This window comes from Alligator mississippiensis, chromosome 10 (genome assembly GCF_030867095.1).
Source record: "Alligator mississippiensis isolate rAllMis1 chromosome 10, rAllMis1, whole genome shotgun sequence".
Taxonomy (NCBI): domain Eukaryota; kingdom Metazoa; phylum Chordata; order Crocodylia; family Alligatoridae; genus Alligator; species Alligator mississippiensis.
The window spans coordinates 12610100-12628498 of NC_081833.1; the positions used below are offsets into that span (position 1 = coordinate 12610100).

At 41.3% G+C, this 18399-nt stretch overlaps 1 protein-coding gene across 12 annotated transcripts in view; it reads left to right on the forward strand.

Annotated features, from left to right (window-relative positions):
* FBRSL1 (fibrosin like 1) overlaps window positions 1-18399 on the forward strand; it is a 677688-nt gene that overhangs the window by 309001 nt on the left and 350288 nt on the right. For 9 of the 12 annotated variants that reach the window (XM_014598480.3, XM_014598485.3, XM_014598481.3 and 6 more), the window contains exons 3-4: window positions 5498-5599; window positions 16487-16522. In XM_014598480.3, coding sequence (XP_014453966.1) covers window positions 5498-5599; window positions 16487-16522 — 138 coding nt within the window. The remainder of the gene's footprint in view (window positions 1-5497; window positions 5600-16486; window positions 16523-18399) is intronic. The other 3 variants (XM_019486629.2, XM_019486630.2, XM_059713446.1) reach the window with 2 other exon arrangements.

Below are 18399 nucleotides of genomic sequence, written 5' to 3' on the forward strand. Positions count from 1 at the left end.
GGCGCAGTGATAATGAAAAAGAAGCTCTTTTCTAGAGGGAGGACCCCACTCAGTCCATGGGCATTTTTCCCCCCTCTCAAGGAAAAGACTGGAGGGCAATAAATAAATAAAGTGAAGCAGCAGCAGAGAAAGGCAGAGATGGAATATAATGAGAGCTGAAGTTATTGCTGGAATGAGTTATGATATTTAATCATGCTACATGATGTCCAAAGGCGTGAGGTTCATAACTCTTGGCTTTCGTGCAGCTTTGTTGTCCATGAGCACCTGGAGCATGCAAACTGGCAGCCTTTCGAATCTCCCTGTGCCTTTTTACCTAAACTTTCCCTTGCCAAATCAGCCCCTGGTTTGAGATGCTTGTTTGGTGGAAAGGAGACTTTATAGTCTAAAAGCCAGGTTTGTGATCTGTGGTTAGGATTGTAACATAGCTAGCAGGGAAGTCCAGGGGTGATAACTGCCAGCTTTTCATTGCAACATGCATGTTCTTTGCTATATCGCGTATCAAGGAGAAGCCGCATTTAAACAATGCAGGAACAATTTCTGCTTCCAGACAACCTTGCTGACTTTAGTAGGGACTGAATTTGGCAATGCACTTCAATGCTTTTTAAAAGGGGTAAGACTAACATATTGTTGAACTGGGATCCAGGTAGGGACAGAGTTTAGCTCTTAGAAGAGAGAATTCACCCAGCATACTCGTCCTCTTGTACCATTTGGGTTTAACTTTCGTAAAAGGATATTGACAACCTCATTTCTTGAAATTGTTCATTTAAAAAAAATATATTCAGAAAGAGCAGCGTTCATGCAGGAGCTGGGGGAGGGGCTGATTTCCCCCCCCCAAAAGAACCATGCCACGTTAACACTTGAACATGCAGGTTCTTTGTGTTTGTTCATGCATTTGAAATGTGTAATAATTGGTGGTGATGCTACTGCAGTACATTGGCAAAATGCATGTTACATCCTTCTCTGTTGGATATTCCACTAATGCATAGTATTGTACTAATGCTGACAGCTCCCAGAGTTACTCTGTAGGTGTAGTGTTGTAGGTCTGGATGATGAAGTTGAAAGTCCATGTTAGAGTTCTCCTGATGTTCGCTGTTGAAAGAGTTGTGAAATACATCAGACAACCAAACAGGGGAGGAGAGAAAGAGGCAGGGGGTAGGGAGAAGCAAGTGTCTGGTTGTGTTATGCTTAGGTTCCCTGTGCAAAGATTAGACAGGCTTTTAATGTTAGGATCTTTCATAGGTAACCAGTTCTTTGGAAGAGGGGTGGCAGGTTTCAGAGCAAGGCTCAATCCTTAGGATATGGCCAGAAGCCACACCATTCAGAGAAGCTGATTAGAAATCAAGCAGTCAAGCCAGGAGCAACTTCAAGAAACAAGCATTTGACCAGTTTGCTAATACCCAGATCTGTGGAGAGTGCCCATGAAACCAATGCATCCATTTAGCGGAACAACTTGTCCTCCTAGTTCAGTCCTGCATGTGGCTCATTAGGGTAATTACTGATGAATTAAGGCAGCTTGGCTCAGCACTCTGGCTGCGGATGTGTGGGCTCCCCTGCTGGCAGGCAGCAGGTGTAAATGAACAAGATCTGTCAAAAAGGCTGATGACCCTCTTAATTCACAGCAGCAAACTGGGGACAGAGGTAGTGCAGCAAGTTTAATAATTGATATTTACTTGGAAAGGTTAATGGCAGCAGTGATGCTTCTAATTTGCTTGCCTGTGCAAGACCTTGTCAGGTCAAATTGTCTCAATTTGTTACTGTGTGTGTAGGTGTAGTTTCCCTTTAATGAACTTTGGAGAAAAGAAACAGGTGATGGGAGAATATACTACTACTGCTACTACTAACACTACCACTTCCACTGCTACTCCTACTTCTCCTCCTCCTCCTCAAGAAAAATAGCAAAAGGTTGGGATTTGTTGGTAACAGGTTGGGTAAAACCCTTAACTTAAAATTATTGATGACTTTCCCTTGCTATATATTTTTATTGAACATTTGGGCCCAAGAAGGTTTAGGGATTGTGAGCAGCAGAGTTTTTTTATTTTTATTTTTTAACTTGCTGCTGGCTAGGCGTTGTTTGAAGGTATCTGAAAGGTGCTATCATCTCAATCCTGATTTAGCAGTCTTTCAGAGGATGAGAAGTACTAGATAATCATGTTGGTCCCTTACTATAGGGAATTGGTAGAATTACTGTTAATAACGAAGAAAAGACAGAACTGTTCTATGTATCGATGCATTTCCTGCATTTGAGGACAAAAGTCAGATGATAATAGTGCTATTCTGTGATGATGATGATGATGATGATGATGATAAAATGCTTTCCATTTTAACAGTGACATAAAGGGATGTTAAGCAGGCGCTGCTGAAGCTAGAGTTTTAAAAACTGGCATGTCTGAATTAGTTGTATGCAGTAGTTTTAAGAGGCAGCCAGTGAGCTTTCTTGACTTCTAATGTTGATGTTGCAATTAGTAGTGGAAAACTGGAGAAGTTCCAGAAGATGGAATGAAAGCAGATGCACCAATATTTAGAAAAGGGTAAATGGGACAAACCAGGTAATTACAGGTCTGGAAGCCTGACTTCAGCCCTGAGTAAAAATAACAGAACAACTGAAAAAGGAATCCATTGATGAAGAACAAAGAGTTAAAGAAGAGAAAGATGGTATAAGCAAATGCCAGTAAATATGGGAACATCTATGGAATGTAGATTGAGGAAGTAGAATGATATAAAATCATCATGGCATATACCACATGGATTAAAAACTTGCTGTCTGGTTTGCCTCAAACTGTAATTGTGAATAGGGATAATCATTGGGTGAGTGGGTTCACACAGATGGGGAAGTGGTATATAATCAAAAAGACAGCTTCCTGATCTAGGTGGGTTAACAGGCTGGACTCAAGCAAATATTGTGCATTTTAGTACAACTAAATGTCAAGTCCAACTTCAAGAAATAAAGTATATTGGGGTGGGGGGGTCCTTGTCTGATAAGCAGGTAATTAAAAAATGAACTGGAGAGTCCTTGAGACAACCTGGCCAATTAGTGTGATGCTGCTGGCTTAGATGTAGAAGCATGGAAGTAGATAATTTATCTACTTCTACTGAGTAGAAGTAGATAAATTATAGTAGAAGCAGGGATATTTGACCATGGTGTTTAACCACTATGGGAATACTGTGTGCAGTTATAGTGTTCACAGCTCAAGGAAGCTGATGCACTGAAGAGTGTTCAGAGAAGCAGAAGATGGTGAGAGGGTTGGAAGACATTATGCTTTGTGACATAAAACTTAAGGAAACCAGTCTGTTCAATTTAACTTTTGCATATTCAGGGCACTTGTTGGTCCCCTGTAGGAACCAGGAAGGAATTGTTTCCCTCCCTATAAATGCTTTATTGGCTTTTGCAGAGATCTTTCACCTTCCTCTGAAGCATCAGACATTGGTCAAAGCTAAGACTAAGGGTTTTGTATGGGATGCGCTGCGGCTTCTGCCAGTACTTGCAAACCTTGTAGGTTCCTGACATAGATGGTCTTGCTCTTCTGCTCAGGGTGAAATCAGTGGCCAGATGTGGGGCCAGGAAGGAATTTATCCCCAGGTCATTTTGGGCAAGGACGTGTGGGAGGGGAGAGGAGCACTGCCTTCTTTGAGATGTAGTCCTCTTCCTCAGATCCTCTGAACGTGTTAACCAATGACTTCTCTGCCGTTGGAAGGGTAGGCCATTGGCAGTGCTGGGCTCTGGAGCTGCGGAGGTCCCCTCCAGTCAGTCCTGTGTTCCTAAGAAAGAAAAGGTTGAGAGTTGGTTTGTTCACTGTCTAGAAATACCTGTGGAGAGTGGGAGTTTGATAATAGAAGGATCATCAATCTAGTAGTCAAGAGTATAATAAGCTAAAACTAGACAAATTCAGACTATAAGTAAGGTGCAAACAATGAAGGTAATTAATCATCAGAACAATTTATCAAGGATGATGGTGGATTCCTCATCGGTGGTAATTTTTAAATCAATTCTGGACAGTTTTCCAATAGATGTGCTCTAGTCCAAACCGGAATTATTTCAGCCTGTGTTATGTAGGAAAAAAACAGATTACATGGTCACAATGGTTTTTTCTGGTCTATGAGGTCTCTGAATGTAGTTTATTCTCTACAGTAGCTTAATAATTTAGCCTCTCTGTGGCTATAATATTGTATTCAAGTGATGGGTAAAATATTTACAGTAGTTTCCTGAATTGAAGATTATGCAGTGAAATAGCAGCGAGAGAAACAAGGGGATTTTATTGCCATTAAAAGTAACCATTTGTACAAGACGATATTTTAAAGAGTGTAATTTTAAATAGAACCAAACTGATATGACTAGAACCTATTAATAAATTAAACACTTCCTTCTGCCCAATATTTCACAAGGGAATTAGCAGAATAATTTGTTAGTAAATGATCCCAGGCATGTAGCAATGACTGACACGTCTGTCCTGTACTCGTGCCCCTTTGCACTTTGTGGAATTAAATTTACTCCTGCTGTAGACTGAGGAGTGCTCAGTGCCCTGGGTTCACATGTAAGCAAGACCAGAGGTAAGACATGGGAGGATGAGTAAGGGAAGCAAAGGAAGACTGAGTGATTAGGGCATTAGCCTTAGACACAGGGGACCCAGGTTTGGTTGTTTGCCCTGCCATAGACCTTATGGGTGACCCTTGGCCAGTCACTGAGCCCCAGCTCCTCAATAGGTTTTAGACACTGGATCCCACTGAAATCAGTGGCAGAAGCACCTACATCCATTTGAGAATCCAGTCCTTAGTCTATTTTTGACTCAGTTTCCCAGGTGTAAAATTAGTATAGTAGCATGGGAATAACAACATACTTCATGTGCTTCAACCTCTTTATCTTGCCAGGGTAATGGCAACCACATGGATTACCTTTCTTTGGCACATTTTCCAAGGATGTGTTGAGCTTTCTCAGGACAGATAACACTGGCCTTATGTGAACTTCCCACATATAGACTTCAAGGAAAAATATGACCTCGAAAAATTTGATTCAATGTAAATGAATGGCTTTAATCTGTTGGGGAAGGAAGCTTGGTTCCTTTTTTGAGAGACCACCAATGAACTTTTAAACATATTTAATGGCATCTCAGTAATTTGGGGATGGGGATCCTGATATAACAACAAGTCAACTTAGTTAGAAGAGTCTTCAGCACTGAAATGATCCAGTCTGAACTGAGGCTTATTAGTAGTATGCTGCAATGGAAACCTCTTTCACGTTTCACTTGCTATTCCTGGGGTCATAACCATTGGCTCAGCATGTTCCCCTTCCAAGAGTGCTTTATTTACCTGGTCTTTGAATGTTAATAAAAAACCCCACTGAAGCAAGTGGGCAACACAATCTTTAGGGAAGCCCCATGCACTCAAGCACTTCTTCTCCAAGTTGGAGTGAAAGTATTGAGATAAATGCTCTCCATGACCTAAGAAACAGGAGGCACAGCAGTGCTTGAAAATACTTTACTTTTTTTTTCTCTGCTCCCTCCAGATGAAGGTCCCTACGAGCAGAAGTGGCAGAAATAGTGAGGAAGACAGCATAAGGGAGGCCACAAGCTCTCAGCGGAGCAGCTCAAGGGACCGTCTCAGTGATGTAAGTACCATTCAGAAGCAAGCGTTGCTTCATTGCAGCAATTCCCATTGCTGACATGGCTTTTCATAAATCTCACTGAACAAATGTTGGCATCCAGAGGTCACTGTGTAATAACTTTTTTTTTTATGTCATGATTGAGTGTTATGGCATAAGTGGTTGAGCTGCCTTGCAAACACTATAATCATGGTGCAAATAATATGATAAGCGAAAGATCAGAGATGGGAAAACAAAATGGAATTGTTATTCCTGAGGGGAAAGAGGGCTTGAGATATGGTGGGGGGGGTTTCAAAAAGAAAAAAAAAAAGGAGGAAGGAAAGTTGTGTTAAGAAAGCTTTTTACATCTGGTTTTGTTTTTAGCTCCTGCATGCAATTATGGTGGCTGCAAAGCCAGCTTACCTATTTTTATGCTTCCTACTTCTGAGACAGGAGAAGCTTTTTTGGGTTGGTGGTAAGAAGCTGTCTTTCTCTCAGGAAATTCACCGCTAGGTTGAGTGAAATGTTATGATAAAACAAAAGCAAACGGTGCCTTAGTGTGTAAACACACAAATGGGCTTTTGAGTCACCAAGAAATCAATGGCAGTGCTGGGATAATTTTATGTGAAGGCTTTTTGTGTTAGCAATTAGCATTTTGCCTTCATTAAAACATGATTTTTTACTAATTAGGACCTTTCCCGTTAGGAGAGATTTAAATGAAGAACAATAATCAAACGCTGGCACGAGCATGTCTGAAATATTAAATTTAACATTTCAATGGCAAGCCACAGAAATCCCAGAGCGAGTGGTTTTCATGTTGAGTTCTATTAATGTAAAATATGTTTCATAACTAAAACCTGTCACAGAAAACAGCTCACACCAGCCAAATTCAATTGGACAGTTAATTTAGCTTTAAAATTGAAAACACTACCTCTGCTTCAGGATGCAGAAGGAAGGGGGGGAGAAAGCCTTTGATAAGCGTAATGTATTTGCTATTAAGGCTTTCAGAGCCCATTCTACAGGAGAAGAAGGGAAAAAAAAGGGGAAAAAATGGCTCCCACAAATGTGTTTAAAAGCTGAAAGTATTTATTAAAAATGTCAGCAGAAAAGTGCTTTTGGCAGATTAAAGCGGGATTCGGCTTGACAGCTCTGACAGGGAAATGTGACGGGGGAAAATTCTCTCTACATGTTTTGAGTGTGAATGGGACGCTGTAAACAGCCTACACGGTGGGAGGAAGAAAAAAATAACATGTCCCTGTGATCTGCTTCCAGGATAACGAATGCGAATGCACTGGAAAGGGAAAGGAGGGGGTTAGGAGCTCTTTCAGCAAATCATCTTTTTGTGTGCTTTGTTTTTGACTGTATGTTGTTAGACAAGAACGGGCTCGCCTTCGCCCCCTCCTTTTTTTTTTTAATTTTTTTTGCTGTTCTCTTTACCCCTCCCCTTGGCTATTCATGGCAAGTGTGTGACTATTTTTGACAAGTGTGTGACCTGAGGCATCTGGAAATATGGATGCTGATCAGTACAGCTCGGGGGGCGGAGGGGGGAGTCATAAAAGATTCAAATCTACCAGTTCGAGCCACACGACTCACAGAATTTGCTTATTAAACCAGCGGCACAGCCTTTTTCCCCACCTTCCCTTAGCCCACGTAATTATAAGCCCGGTAGAGTTGAGTTTCACTGGGTATCTAACTTTCTTCAAGATACTGTAGTTACTTCCCCAGTGAAATTCAGTCAGAATTGGAGATCCAGTTCTTGGAGATTGCCAACCATCGTGCCCGTGGGCTGGAGCACCCACTAGGACTTTGAATAAGCTGCTCTTATGGCCCTTCCGGATTAGTGCGTTTCTAATAAGTAATTAAGCAGTTAAAAAAAAAAGAAAAAAAAGCGAAGCTTGCAAATCGCAGCATGCACAGCGTTTGTTATCAGACAAATGTGATGTCATTTGACTCGCGTCTACCCCTTCTTTGCATGGCAGTAAATGTCCTGTAGTCTGTTTGGGATGGTCACCGCGCTGGTCTTCGAAGGCTCTGGGTTTCGGTTTGCTTGTACACCTTTGAACAGCTGGGGAAGAGGACCCAAGTTTGGGTGTTGTTTTGGGGGGGAGGGTGGGGGGGGTTCTCTGCATGCTGTCAAGAGTTAAAATGCGTGCTGGATTCTGCTGTCCCTCGGATAAGCAGGCCCTGATGCGGTTCTACAGAGGTATCTCCTGGCTCGCTGTTCAGATGAATGGTGTACAACTGAACTGACTTGACCCCTTATGTGTGGCACTCAGAGGATTAAACCTTCATAGGGAACTTAGGGTTTAAAGGGAATGGTGGGGGGGTCGTCTTCCTTAGGGGCCATCTAGCGATTACAAATTGAGACTACACTGCAGTTGTCCCAGGGCATTCGCTTTCTCTTGCCGACATACCATGCTGCCTCAGGCGCCTGGCCTATTGCTTGCTCGGCCCCAAGGAGCTGCCCTGCTGTTTCTCTGTGCGTTGGGGCTCACAATACTCTTGTGCCGCCTGTTCTGTGCTGCCTTTACCTCCTAGCTCTGTCCCTATTAACTTGTGGAAACAGCAAAGTAAATGAAGCAGGTGGTAGCAGATACGGTGCACAGCAGGTGTGCAGGGATGCATGTATGAAAGTATCGGCGATAACACTGAGTATTATTGCCCTGGGAGCACAGAAGGGCACACTCCTCTCCCCCCGCCATGCTTTGGCTCCCCCTCCACCCTGATTGCTGTTCTCCAGTTAGAAGGTGCTATTATGACCAGCTTAGTTTCTCTATTTGAACTGTTTCTTGAGGTGACTTATTTAATGGGGTGCCAGCATGTTGTGCTTTATTTACATTAATGTATGTCATTAGTCTGTAATGGACCGTGAAGGCAAAAGGTGGCCTGGTCTGTTGTGAAATAATTACACCCTGAAAAAGACTGAAGTGATGCGATTGAGTGTCTTTTACACTCGTGCAAAACCGTCAGCCGTGATTCTGCTTCTGTCTTTGATGCGCAGCAAATTTTCCTTGCGGAAAGAGCACTAAAGCTTTATAACATAACAGCAATAGTCTGTGTTGTACAGTACATCTTTCCAGACATTACTCTGAGTGCCGCTGATTACAGATCATCAGGAGGGGAAAATGTGTATTTGATCTAGTGAGATCATCTCTGGCTGCAAAGCTGTGATTTGTTGGGCCTGGTTTTTGATTTGATATGGTGAAGTTATTAGGAGAAAACAAAAGAACCCAAGTTTGCATGGCAGATTGGGTCTGTTTGGGGAGGGGGCATATGATTTCCACTTGTTTTATACTCATAGTGCCCAAATAAAAATTTCCTTTCAATCTCTTACAAACCTAAAGTCCCTTCAACCGATGTCCTGTAGCATCCGATCAGGTTCCTTTAGGGCCAGCACGCAATCAACAGCCTTTTCCAAAACAGGATTTTCTTCTGCTGTCTTTCATAGTAAGGTAATTGGACATTACCAGAGAATTAAGAGGCTGATAAGCCCCACCGCTGTTTTGTTGTGTTGACCCAAGTAAAAGTGGGAGGTTTGGGTGTTTTGTTTGGGGGTTTTTTTTGCTTCGTTCCATAATTGTCCTAATCTTTTCTGATGTCCCGCACAGTGTAAAAATCCACACAGAGCCTTGTATAATGGCTTTAAAAAAAGGTTTTATCTTTTTCTTGACCCATCAGCTTAAGAACTGCCTGCGTTTTAATGGATTTTCTCCCTCGCTAAATTGAATGGATCGTCCCTCATTATCATTTAAATAGAACCCTCACTCCCTGTGAACATGGAAAATTTGAATGTGGTAGTAGAGCTGTGATAATTTGAAATATTTGGAAGATGGGGGAGGGGGAGGAGGAGGAGCAGGAGGCAGAGTACAGAATTGCTGAATGTAATTGTCATGGATTCTCAATTTTGTTGCCACGAGATGGGAAAATAGACTAATAATTGTCTTCCAACCCTAGTAGAATAGTTGCCCTAGTTAGCTGAAGCTAACACTCTAATTGTCATGGGGGCACCTAGATGAATGAGGATGTATGCAGGGCACAGCAAGGGCTAAATTGAGTGATATACTGAGGCAAAGAGCAAATTGGCAATTATTGGTCCAGCTGAAAAGGTTGGCAGGTGTGCAGATTTCTCGCGAGCCCTTAGGGGGAAATTGGAAATATAAAATATCGACCATAAATACTAGCTGATTAGGAAATATGTTGCAAGAGGTGTTGACCACTTTAGAGTAAAAAATTCTCCTTTTCAAGGGATTAATTTAGGTTGTGCATGGGAGCACAAGCACCTCTGCTTAGTCATTTAGGGGTTTCTCACTCTTCTCTTGCCTTCCCTTAGCTATCCCCATCATCCATGGTATGGTTAAACTGTAACGAGCAAAGAGAAATCCATCATTCGGGAAAGCGGAAATGCTGAGACTTTCTCTTTTCTGAATATTCTTGGATCTGTGTTTAACTTACCATATAGTCTGGATGTGTAATCCTGTCCCCAGTAGATGGGTGCAATAAAGCTTCAATGATTTCTAATTCAAGCTGCACATTTATTGTGAACTGTTCTTTGTGTTCCACCCGGCTGATTATTTTCTCCTTGTCCTGTTCCTACTCTTTGTAGTACACTGCCCCCTGCTGGGGCAAATGGACTAAAGCAGCTGCAATATCATAGCAAGTACAAGGGCTGTATGCCAAGTCTCCTGGTCCATTAGATATGCCTAAGGTTTAAGCCCCTTCCCAGAACAATGATCAAACAAACCTCTGAAGTGAAAACGAGTCCAGCAGTTTCACTGTAAGCCTCTATTTGTCCACTGCATAAAACCATCACATGGTTTTGGCATGTGTTGCTTCACTGTCTCTGCTCAGGCTGGGTGCCAGTGGAAATAAAATACCATGGGGTCAAGACTTAGGTGAATGGGTAGCACTTTTTATGGAGCTCAGAAGTGAAATAGTAAATGATGGAAAGCATTGAAGGAGCTTTGTGGGAATCCTGGGCTGCTAACATTTTGAGCAATTTGGGACAGATGCTCTTCTTTTTTGTTGCCTGTTGATACAGTGACCAGTACAATGAGAGCCCGATTCCGAATGGGGACTCTGGCTGCTGTCGTGATACCAATAAAAATAATACTCCTAATAATTTGATAGCAAAAAGAATTGCAAGTCACAGTTACATTTGCAGTCACCAGTTGCAGATCAGCATTGCACAGCGGCAATGATATGGTGAGACCAAGTAGTAGATAGAAGAGGATGTATGGCTTCAAGTCAGGAATTAATAGTACAGGTTTCCCTCGCCAACCGCAGGGGTTATGTTCTTGAAAGTACCCATGGTTGGCAAAACCGGGGTTGGCTTATGGGAAAAAATAGCAGGTGGCGGGCTGATGCATGGCCACAGAAAACCGTGGTTACTCAAAACTGTATACCATGGTAGCCAAAACGGTATATAGAATATTAACCGTGGATACTCAAATCTGTGGTTGGCGAGAGAAACCTGTACTAGTAAAGCTTTTCATTCTAGTAAAGCTGTTCTTCTTGTATTGGACAGGAAGAATAGAAGGCTTTGTTAGTGGAGTCTGAGATATGTTAGCAGAGCTCTGTTTGGAAATTGTTGATACCATCTGGGGGAAAAATATCTGCTTGATTTGACCTGAGAGGGACAAGAAAGAGTATGGAAAAGCATGTGTTCCATTATCCCTGCATACCAAAGTCTTCCTTTAAATAGTAGAGATGGGAGTACCCAAGTAAGAGCCACAGTCAAAGTCTGAACATGAAGCAGATGCACTAATAGAGCTACGGAGGGGAGAAAAGTAGAGGAAGAGCTAGAGTTTAAAAAGGCTCAAAGTAAGGAATGGAGTTGGGGAAAAACAATTTAGTGAATTTTGGGAAGAGGTGGGGAATGGGGTTATAACATGGTCTTGCTGTACTTGAAAAAGGGGAAGATGAGCTCTTTCCAGTTTAGCACAAGCCTGGCAGTCAAGAAGTTGAGGCACAGTCTGCACTGAGAACCTGGGTGACTTGGGCCAAATTCCCTTAGGCCTGATTTCAGCAGTTCAGCACCTAGAGCTCTGGATGCTGAAAATTTGGCCTCAAATCTTGCTGCTCAAATTTCCCCATTTGTAGAAGGGGTGATGGGAGGATGAGTTATAATGATGTCTATAGAACAATTGGAGAAATATTAAGCAAGACTGAAATGGCATAACTGAGAAGGTATGATTGCCAGTTGCAAGAGTCTAGCTCCCCCAAAATGCTGAGATGGGTTAAAAATCACAAGCTTAAAGTGAACTGAAGTCTGTGTTTCTTGCTTTTTGGTTTTAGACCCTTTAGGGTTCATTGGCATCACATTTCCAAGTTCTCTTCTGCAAAGACTGAGGACTAGGGAATTGCTTGTTTAAAAAAATAAAAGCCCCTTATCTTACATAGCAAGTTATGTTCAGGAGCTGGGATTTTCATTAATGCATCAAAATGGCAAGACTGTTGGCAAAATGGCAGGAATTTGTAAAGCTGCATGCCTGGGATGGGCCTATAGTGAGTGAGGTGTGTGCTTTATCTGAATGGAGGGAGGAACTTGAGCTGTCCAGAGGTTGTTTTTGGAGGAGGCATTCTGTAGGCACATGATTTAAATGTTAGCTGTAGTCGTCACCTCGTGAAATCCCAGTCTGATTTTAGGAAGAGCGTAGAACAGGCCTGTTGACTTTTGATGACAGGAGCTATACACCGTCACAAGTCTGGTTCATCTACCAGATACCCACACAGAGCAATGCAGAAGGTAACAGTGCAAGGTGCAAGTCCTGGTTTCTAGTGTACATGAACATCTGACACACTCTGGCCTTTAGCGAGTTAACTGAACTTGTTGTATTAGCATAGGGAAGGGTGTGATTGAAGGGACTCATTGCATAAAAGCTGTCCTGCTTAAGCCATGGGATATTCCCTACTCTTGTTCTCCTCCCTCTCATCAAAATGCATCTGGTTTTATAAGGCCCATCATTGGGAGAGGAGATATTTGGTCCTACCTGAATTAACACTTTTAGTGACAGGCTTATTATAAATGCCAAGATGGACTGGTAGAAAATTTTGTCGTCTTTTTTCTGAAATTCAACCGGACTAGAAAGCTGGTTAAACAGCATGAGACCCTTGGAAAACAGAAATCTCTTTTGTTATTTCTTGGTATGGTTTTACTCAGAAAACTCACCTCAAATAGTTGGGGGTTTTTCAGTTTTATTTATTCCTCAGCATGCTGACTAACACCGTCAGCCTGAGTGTACTAGACAGAAGGTAAATTTGACCCTGTGATCAGAGAAGAGGGCTGGTCCCGTGGTTAGAGCACTAACGTAGGATTTGAGACCCTGGTTCATTCAGGTCCCCGTTCTGCTACAGGTTTCATCTACGACTGTGCCCCAAGATGCTTGGCATCTCTCCCTCAGATCCCAAGGAGAAGGCAGCAAAGAGTTACTAGAGCTTAACAAATGTTGGGGGAAGAGCTGATGAGTCCTTTGCCAAAACCTGTTTGTGACTCCAGGCCAAAGTCATAGTCATGGTAAAAAAAATACCAAAAAGCCCACCTGTGTTGACATTTCTGAAATAGTCCACGGTAAACAATTTCCAATTTTCATGTATAATTTTCTGGTAATTCTGAGCATTTCCAAAACTAGTCAGGGGCATTTCTTTTTTGCATCATCAAAATATTCTGGGAAGAAAACAACTATTTTAATATGAAGGAAATAACTCTTAATTGAAGGCCCGACTACAGGTCTATCATGCAACCCTACTTTTGTAATGATATTTTCCCTAATTATAATCACGCGGTATTTATAAGGAAAGAAAATTTAAAAACAAAATTACTGAGTGCCTGGAGGTCTCAAAAGGGCATGTGATAGTAGAGCCTTTCAAGGCCTGGTCTTCACCGCTAGAAAGGTATATTCTTTATGTAGGGGTAGCTAAAACGCATGAGTTCTGCCGTAATGAAAATGCATTGAAGACAACAAGGTTCTTTAGTTTTACCATGACGTCAGCCGTATGTATGTACCACCACAAGTTTGCCTTGTGATAAAACCAAAGTGCCTTGTCTCCATTGTGTTATCGCCTTGGGATAGCTCACACGCATTAGTTACCCTGAAATGTAAAAAATACATCTTTTCTAACAAGAAAAGTGAAGGCAAGGCCTAAGTTGATGATTCAAACCCACTTGAAACTGAAAAATCATAAAGAGACGTACAACCCTCATGCAAAGACGTACGACCCTGGTTGCAGCTCTGTCTCTGTGAGCAGGTATCTATATCGCACAAACACTACTCCTATAGCAGTTAACACTGTCTGGTCTCCTCCTTAGCAGAAAGGCTTATGCTTTAGGGTTCTCGAGGTATCTTGTTTCCCAACCGTCACCCTGCTGGCTTTGGTCAGCACAGATTGGTAAGCAGCACAAAGAAGCATGTACTCCTAATTTTTTCACAAATTGCATGTTAGATTTTGAAACAGAAACAATGTTGAAAATTGAATTCAGTTCAATGGAGTTTAGTTATATATGCTGCCACAGTTTATTACATAAGGAATAAATAAAAATGTTAAGGATTGGGCCCCGTTAGTTTCTTTTCCTGGTTTACTCTAAAATAGAACCAAAAAGGTTCTCACATTTGGAGTGCCTATTAAGAGGCTTACGTTTTGCATGCTACTCTGGTTTGGTACTCCTATGGTGTTCATCAGTTTTAGTTTTCAGGGGTTCTGATTGCAGCAGTTTGATACAGATTCTTGGAACATACCCGGCTCCCCCAGGAAGCAGGAATATTTGGGCCTCTAGTGGATATGGGGGAAATCTATTACAAACTGCTCTGAAAGGGCCAGTTTTGGCTCCATCATTCTAAATGTGTGAGATGTTGGAAAGGATTTTAAGCATTAGATCCAGTGTGTTCAACAATTACTAGCCTTACGTGTGCAATAAAAAGTCACTAAGAAAAAGTCATCCAATTTTTTCAGTTCCAGGAAATTTAATATTATAATGCTGGGGAGAAATATCTTGGCAACAGAGAACTTTTTAACTGTGAAAAATGACAGAGTAAACAGTGTCAGATCTTAATTTTCAGAAATAACACCTTATGTACTAATTGCTGCTTTCATCTTTAAAATCCCAGAAGGGAGATTTTAATAAACCTGGTAGTGGTATTATTATTATTATTATTATTATTATTATTTTGCTAAACCTTGTCAGGGTCTATATTTAACCTGAAGCTTCAAGAGAGTTCACCTTAGTCCTTTTCCACCTGCACCTTCAGAGCAAGTAAATGGACCCATTCTCAATTCTTTGTGCACTTTAGTTTTTCAAATTTGGTGAATTAGCTGGGGGAGCAAGCTATCAACAGTGCGAAGAATAGGTAATTAAATTAATCTATTCAATATCTTTATGTAAATGGAGCGATGTTGTTTTTAAGTTTTCCTGTACATTCTGATCAGTTCCATTTTATTTTATTTTATTAGTATTTGAGATATTTTTGTTCGTAACAGCTCAGAAATCCCATAAATATCACTGCCCTTCGTTTCATCACTCCATAGCTTTATTTTCAGCCACTTCACATTAAAAGGTTTATTTTATAGCTCTGAAACTTTTGTAATGTTTAGAGGCAGAGGTCAAATCTGCATCTAATGTGTTAGAAGCTGAAACCTATATACAGTAAGCAATTTAATTTGTTATTAATGGCAGATAGCTCCCAGTCAGCTTCTCTTTTCCTATGCAGCGTGGAAGCCTTAGATCCAAGCAAATTTAAGTTGTGTGGCTTCTATCCATAAAACTGCAGAGTAATAATACAGATGGTTTTTTAGTTACTGGGGAAAAAAAATTCTGATGCTTACCATATTTTGCAGTCATTTCACTTAAATAACTCGGGATTTTGGTACTATGTAATGCTCTGGTAGGGTGGTCTATGACTCCTGTCACTGTTGCCGCCTCAGCAGCAGAAGAAAATCTTATCAATCTGACTTTGGAACCACGCTTTATACTCCCCGTAGTGGTTCTGTCGAGGATCCAGCGTCCATTAGAATACCTTGGGAAATGGGGAGCTAGGACTCCTGGGTTTTAGTTTAATCTCTTTCACTAAATGCTATGAAACTTTCTCTTAATCATTTTATACCATGTTATATAAATTAGGTAATAAAATTTAACTACCTTACCATGGGTTCTCTGGGACATAATGACTGCAAAGCATCCTTGGACCATGCCTATGCTATGGAGCAGGTGCTGGAGGACTGGCTGGTTACGTGATGCAGGTCCCTTCATCATTTTCAGCTGCTGCTGCTGCTCTCCTGACCCTTTACTGCAAGAGGAGCTGCAGCCTGTTACAGCTTCTGTTCACAGTTAGTAGTGGAAATAGTTTTCACAGGGAGGTAGCACAGTGATGAAGAGTAGATGATTCACATGAGCACAGAGAAGAGTGTGGGAAATGGTCTGCTCAAGCATGAGTGAGGGGGGAGGAGATAGTCCATGGGACAATTTCTCCAGGCTCTCACTCAAGAAGACAGCTTTACACACATGCTCAAGTTCCTTTAAAGTCTCACTTAAGGGTATCCTGAATAGGGATGGATTTAAGCCCTTATTTGATTGTGTTCTTGAATCTAACCTTCTATCAAGACTACACTGTGAATTAAATGAGGATCCCTTGCATCCATTGAAAGGTGCTTTTGAAGCCCCACTGTAGCCATTGCATCACTGTATGAAGCAGGCATGAAGCCACCACCTGGAAGTGCTCTTTGGCTCTTACAAAACGACTCCTGTGGCAACACGTAGAATGTCAGAAAATAACTTGAGGTGTTTCGGTTGTAAAGTTTTCCCCAAAGAAGTATTGGGGTGTGGAGAATCTCAATAAAAGTTTTTTTTAATATATATATATATATATATTATAGTACACATGATCGCTTGCCTTACTTACTATGGCATATTGTTTCCTCCCACAGAGTTCTGCTCAGTCACTTTCAGGAAGAGGCTATTCCGTAAGTCAATTTACAGCTAATTCTTTCATTTCTGTTACTGCTGATTGCAGAGGTTTATATTACCTGTTGCATATCCATTGACATCAAGGGAATACAAAACATGAAAAACAGCCTTTGAGCAAAGCACTGTCTTGTGTATCTAGCAAAAGCAGTTTCTGCACGTGAGAGAGCATTAAATAGCCTATTTTTAGGGGCTCTTTTTCTTCATTCTTACTGGGATTTATTACAACAGAGACAAAAGGGTGAAGATTTCCAAGAATTAAAAGTCCCTGGGATATTTCCTCAAAACTACAACAGCAAAAACAACAACAACATTTGCTATGAGTAAATAAAATAAACCAAGACAAAATTACTCTTGTTTTAAAAGGAACCGGAGCCTTCAGTCAAATCAAAAACTGAAGACAAAATTCTCTTGCTGTCAAACACTGAGCCGTATGTCTGGTAGTGGCAGAATTAATCTCATTCACTGTGAGATCTGGGTGACATTAATGCTTTTACCTTGAGCAAACAAAGATGCCATCATCACAGGTAATGTCATAGGACCCAGGTTTCAAAGGTAGTTAGATATAATTACTTGAGTATGCAGTGCCATCATGATGTTTAACTGGCCATTTGGTTGTGCAGATACCTTATTTATATGTGCAATAATGGTATTTTGCCTGGTAAATGTGATGTTCTCATTTGGCTCTACAGTGTTTGCATTCACCCATTTGAAAAATCAGGCATATAAATGTATAGAACAGACAAGAGAGATGAGAGACCAGGTGCAGGTTGTTTATGTAAGACACTACTTAGTGAGTTCTGGATTACACACAACTCTGAGAAATGAATGGTATTAGAAGTCCAGAATGACAGTGCTGTTGGTCTGCCAACATGTCATGTAGTTCCTGATTACCAGTGTTCAAATTGTAAGTGAAGTTGTATGCTAATTTGAATTAGAAAGCAGAGTCTTAACCCATTTAACAATTCCTCCGTACAGTTATTGACAGTAATCACTGCCATTGCAAGCCCTATCACAACATAAGCTTTTGCCTCCTGGGTGAACAGCCCAGAGTGCATGCCTGATAGCAAGGCTCACAACTGATCCCTTTTATCAGGAGATTATGGAGTTAGGGTAGGAGGAATTTTAGACTTTGATTATGAAGTTGATTTAATGACCTGAGTAATCCTCTAAAGTAATCGAGAGTGTTTAATAATGTGAACTGTGTAATGGTCTAAACTGGAGCCTGTGTGCTTCTTGCTGGTGCCGAGTACCCACAGGCACTGGGGAGTGTTATGAACCTGATTGGTTGTGTCCTGGTTTCAGAGCTCAGGTAAGTATCCTTGTTTAAAAATAACTTAAGAGTCATTTGTTCTAGGATGAGGCTGAAGTCCCCCCCAAAATATTTGAGCTCTATTTTTCTTGCATACAAATGGTTGGATCCACCGATATATTAATATACCTTAAAGCACAGGTTATGCCTTCTCTTTGTCTGTAAAGCACCATGCATGGCATTATATAAATAGTAATGAATCATCTCCACAAATTTTATGTCTCAGGGCACAATTTGGAAATTAAACGATTTTCCACTTGCCGTAACGTGGGCTTTGAAATCTTAATGGAAAAAGGCCAAAAGGATTCTTCAGAGTCCCTGAACCAATAAATCATCTGGTAGATTTTTTCTATTGCTGACTGATAAGAAATCTGCTTTTGTCTCTTGAATACCTGATCTTAAACTGTCTAGTTCCTCGTCTGAAAACTGGTAGTGGTTTGTTGTAGCAGTCTCTTTTATTTACTAACCCAGAGCCTGGCAAACGAGGTGGGAGTTCCTAACACCCCACAGCATTACTTTGAGATCAGTCTTAGCTCAGGGCTCAGGTTGCTTTTCCATCTGGAT